A 5,720-nucleotide genomic window follows, 5' to 3' on the forward strand; every position below is an offset into this window, starting at 1 on the left:
AAGGGCGAATTGTGTGTGTGTGGGGCCGGCATGTATGCATATGTGTGTGTTATACACACACACACACACACACATATATATATATATATATATATTATATTACTATTTGTAGCCTCTACACCATTACACCCCAAAAACAAATTCTCACATCTTGCTGACTGGGCGCCACACGGCGCAAAACACCCAATTTGTAGCCCCTCCACTACACATAGCCTTATAGGCCTTTCAAATAAAACACTCCTCCAATTATCTCATATTTCCATCTTAACCATTGATTGACAAGATCCAACCATCCATATTTCTTCCTACACTTTTTAGACACTCTCATCTTTTTAGGATAACCCCTCCCAATACATATATAGATATTATTATATTACTATTTGTAGTCCCTACACCATTACACCCCAAACAAAAACATACACTAACTGGGCGTCACATGACGCAAAACACCCCATTTTGTAGTCCCTCCACTACACATAGCCTTATCAACACCCTAGCTTCATTGCTTGCTATTTGTTACTGTAGAAGAGTGGTTGTTTGAACTTCATGGACTAAACTTAGCTCAAAAGGTTAGTTTAATGATTGCGCTTTGTTGATTCCATAATCTTATTTTCAGTTTTCTTTCGAGTCTAGGACCTTATACATAGCCACAGTTTTTAATTTCCTGGTTGGCTCAACCCACAAATAAGCCTTCATATTCACATCAAACTGGTGACATTTTTTTTTCCATTTGAGCTCAATATCAACGGAAAAACACAATAATTATTTTGTTCTCTTAAAATTAGTGCTCCTAGCTTTATTGGTTACAATTGATTAAACGACCAAATTCACCATAATCAGTCAACATTCATTCATAAAATGAATAGTTAGTTGATCATTCTGCACCATAAGTTATTTTCAATTCAATACCACAGACAATTGGTCATTACCTACCTACCATAACAACAATCAAAACCACAAATTTCATCTTATCAAGCTACAAATTGCAAAATCAACCCACGAGATTGAAAACAAGACACGCACTTATATTGCAGTCATAAAAGAGTTGCAATTACACCAACAAACCAGATCCACTAAACCCAACCCTAGCTTCCAATCAATCTAACCTAACCACCAAAGCCATAAAGAGTCCGTCCCTGCCTCTTCAAGGCGTAGACCACATCCATAGCCGTAACAGTCTTCCGGCGAGCATGCTCCGTGTATGTGACAGCATCACGAATCACATTCTCCAAAAAGATCTTGAGAACCCCACGAGTCTCCTCGTAGATCAAGCCACTGATTCGCTTAACGCCACCACGTCTCGCCAGACGCCGGATCGCCGGCTTCGTGATTCCCTGGATGTTGTCCCGGAGAACTTTCCGGTGACGCTTGGCTCCGCCCTTACCCAAACCCTTGCCGCCTTTACCTCTTCCGGACATTTTTATTTTCTTTTTGGATATTATTATAATTTGATTTGATTTGATTTGTGAGATGTTACAAGGGGTTTTGTTGTTTATATAGTGGTCATTGGTTTTCGGATGGGATGTCAACCGTTGGATTGGTGGATTGGTTTTGATGGGAGTGTGATCCGTGTCAAATGTTGTGATTGGCTAATCTAGATATTATGTATTGTGGAACGGATTGTTATTTGTTATGAATCGTGTAGTAATATTTTCTTTTTCTTTTTTTTAGTTTAGGTGTAATGAGGTGGGCCTATCAATCTGTTAATCGAACTTATTCAAAAATTGAACTGGAACTAAACTGGTTTGAAACAGACTATGTAAAAACTGGTTTGGAAATGATTGAAACCGTAGGTTCAGAACCACTTTGTAATTTTATCCACTAAAACTAGTTCCAAACCGGTTAACCAAAAATAAATCGGGCAAAAATTGGTTAAAACACGAACCGAAACCAATCATATGGTTGAGAAACCGGTTTCAACCCGAACTGAAACTGATTTTAAACCGATTTTGACTTTTGTTGACCAAACCGAACTGGTTTCAACCCAAACCAGTTTGTGAACCTCTAGTCTCGAGCTCGGCTCACCTTTTATTTAAAGCTCGAGTTCAACTTGTTTATGTTTATTAGTTATTTTATATTTTTCTTTTATTGTTTTTATATGTTGAGGAAAACCTTTAAACGAGCCAAATATTAGCTTGAGTTGGGCAGTGTAATGTGAAAATAACATATACAATTCCAAGGGCGAGGTTGGAGTTCAATAAGGCTTAAATGTTTACGAGATTTTTGTTTATCCGATTTCATGTAGTTCACAGGCGGCTTGGCTCATTTGCAACACTTGTTTTAACATGTTATTCTATTACTCCATGATCTAGTTGTAATGGCTGATTAAAAATATATAGAAAAGAAATGAATACAACTTTTATGGGTATTTGAAGAAACACTAGTTCAACTCTAGGAGGGTTAACCTGGTATCTCAGCAAGGTTAAATGTAGTCTGATCTTAACGGCTTGACATCGGTCGAACCTACAAAACAAAACACCGTGAGTTCGATGTGTCAATCAGTATGAGCATTGAGAGAGTAATTGTAAGAGTGAGAGAAAAAGGATACTTAGGGTGCGGATGATTCTAGGACCCTATCTCTACAGTATTGTTATTGTTTTTACATTAAAGTTGAAAGGATATTCATTGTTGTTTTTTTAAGTTCTTGTTTAGAAGATAAACTCGGTTATTGACCCGTGGGCGTCACGAGTGAAAATATAGAAATAGTCTAATAAACATAAATAATTTTAACCGACAATATTGCTCTTTCTTGAAAGTAAGTTCATTGAACTTGTCTAAAATCGAAGGATAGACAAAGTCTATTAAATCATATACTGGATATAATGAATTGTTAATTAGAAGATCATCGGGAATTTGTACATTCATTTGTCGTCATTTGGACCCCCCGCCCCAAATATTCCCTTCACCTATATCCAATAATTAATTTGCAAATTATTTTATCTCTTCAACACGTAAGGATTTACATCCAACTGTGAGCCTCGTGTTTTTTATAGTTTAAGTACATTTCACTTTGACGAGATGTAGAAAGAACTTATTGAAATGTAATTTAAAATAAACACGAACAAAATTCTATACAATCTAACTATTTATTTAACAAAAGTATCACGCATCACGTAAAAAAATAATAATAACAAAAGTATCATATATTTAATATTTACAACTCCCTAAATACTTCCTTTTGTACAAGGTTTATACTTTAATTTGTAGCATTTCGTTGTTGTCAATGATTAATATAAAAAGGAACAAATTGGTTTTTTTAATAGTTAATAACTAAACACTTAGAAACATCAGTTGGCTTATATGACTTGTTTAACTATTCATAGAGCCATAACTTGTATACACTCTAATATTGACTTGAACTTGTTATGACTTCAACTCAAGATACTAATAACCCATCTGGTATTATAGTATTTTCCATAATACCTTACCGGAAAACCGTAATAGTTCAACATCTCCATTGAATTTTTTATTTTGATATGGAACTTAAAGAGATTATAAGAAAATTATATAATAATTAAAATCAATACAAACAAAAAGGGAAAAGAAAAAGAATTGTTAATGAAATAATGAATAATATGAGAATCGACTATTAGAGTATCAAATTAAACCTTACCGGAAAATAATTAATCTCCTTTACCGGAATTGGCGATAGTGGAGATGGTAATCTGAAACAGAGAGAGAGAGGGAGAGAGAGAGAGATTATAATGGTTAGGGTTTTCAATCTTAAGATTTATATAATGTAAATTAGATGATTTAGAATGTTTTTGAATTCTAATAATAATTAGAATAATTAATATCATAATTGCATTAATAGGTTAATTATGAAATGTTTGACCAGATTTTAAAAAGATTCAAGTTATTGTAAATTTTAAAATTTAAAATTGGATATTTTTTTATTAATAATGAATTTTTAATCATGGTAAATTTAGATATTATGAAATGTTTGACCAGTTAAATTTAAAAGTTTAAACTTTAAAACTGAAAATCCTTTTAAAAATAATAAGTTCCAATCATAGTAATGTTACACATTGTAAAATGTTTGACCATTAATTTACAAAACTTACCTTTGAGTTACACTTTAAAGTTTTAAGTTTATAAAATGATTAAAATGGCATAAAACTTTGAGGACTGTGATTATAAAATGGTGACACAAAAAAAGCATAACTAAATGTAATTATGATAAACACACACACACACACACACACACACACACACATATATATATATACTTTTGAATGATAAAAATAGCACTAATGAAGACAATAGAAAAAAAATTGTTATGTTCCAAAATCGAATTGTCATGTTGAGTTAAACTTTATTTTAAAAGAAGTTGTGCATTTTAATTGTATTCAGTATTAATTAACTATAAAGTTATAACTAAAAATTTATTTACCGGCCTTACAAATTTTATTTCAATATACATCGTTGGATAAATTAACCTTACAATATTCCAAGGCATGTCAAAATGCAATTAGAGTTAGATTTAAATTTATTGACGATATAAATCATTAAATTCATAACAATAGGTAAGGGAAATTTAACATCACAAAACATACTTGTATACATTTAATTAAATGGTGACCAAAGTTTGATTGTTTTGGTTGAAATGTTGACGAAATTTGAATACCTGTATTAAAAAAAAGTCAACTTCTCCGGGCAATATGCAATCATTTCGATGGTATAAATCCTAAAAATTATACGCAGTCTTATATTATTGTTTGGGCTAATTATACACATAAATATCTCCGGGCTAATTTTTTAGGAATTTATACACATGTATTGATTATTGTTTGGGCTAACTACCATTTCATCTTGAACAATCATTTCGATGGACCAATCTTCTCCAGGCTTTGAATTGTCCTCCAGACGCCAAAGTTTGAGAATACGCACCTTAAGGATGCAGTCACTATTAAGAACATCCAATTGGTTCAACATGGTGATGTTTGTTGGCTCCATCTCCCTGGTGGTGAAAAAAAAACATTAATTTCTAAAAAATAACCTTTTAACCAAAAAACTAAAAAGCAAAATGAATTATATAAACAACAAAAATATAAACCTTAGAAACCAATAAAATCGTTTTAGCTCAATTTGGTGTGATAGTGTAAGAATTCTTGTGTGAAAGTGAAGTATATATATATAGTACATAATAAAGGATTGAATTTTGGGATGATTGAATAAAGAAGGAATGTATATACGAAATTAATTAAAAACATAAAATTAGGGAACTTCAATTACATTAAATCATGGACGAAAATTAGGGAATGCGAATTAAGGGATTTTCAAAATTTGAATTACTAAAATGTAATGTTGTTAAATACAAAATAATTCAATTCAAATCTTTAATTCTAGACTATATTTAAACATACATAATTAACTTTTTAATTTGGAAAAATAAGTTACTAATTTTTTTATTTACATGAATATAATTAATTTCAATCAATTAAATAATTACCGTATATCTTGAATGATTATCAATTACCGTATATCTAATATCTAAAATTATAAACAATTATGATATATTTAAATTGTGAATCATATGGTTGAAATTTATAAAAATAGTCAACATAATATAATTAATAAGCATTTGAATAATTAAGTAACTGATATAAGTTGTGTTAAAATAACTAAATAATTTCTTTTTTTTATGTATTAACAATAACACAATTTTAAGACAATAAACATCAATTTAAAAATGGAGTCATTGATATAACATATGGTAA

The 5,720-nt window shown here is 31.0% G+C and overlaps 1 protein-coding gene across 1 annotated transcript; it reads right to left on the reverse strand.

Annotated features, from left to right (window-relative positions):
• Positions 1-1,106: 1,106 nt before the first annotated feature.
• LOC143573705 (histone H4) lies at positions 1,107-1,455 on the reverse strand. The gene has a single exon (XM_077058511.1). It carries the CDS (start codon positions 1,416-1,418, stop codon positions 1,107-1,109), a length of 312 nt encoding a protein of 103 aa, XP_076914626.1. The 5' UTR covers positions 1,419-1,455.
• Positions 1,456-5,720: the final 4,265 nt, after the last annotated feature.

The sequence above is a fragment of the Bidens hawaiensis genome, unplaced genomic scaffold (genome assembly GCF_021521415.1).
Source record: "Bidens hawaiensis isolate Kalapana, Puna unplaced genomic scaffold, B.hawaiensis_p1.1 tig00026613_1, whole genome shotgun sequence".
Classification (NCBI taxonomy): Eukaryota; Viridiplantae; Streptophyta; class Magnoliopsida; order Asterales; family Asteraceae; genus Bidens; species Bidens hawaiensis.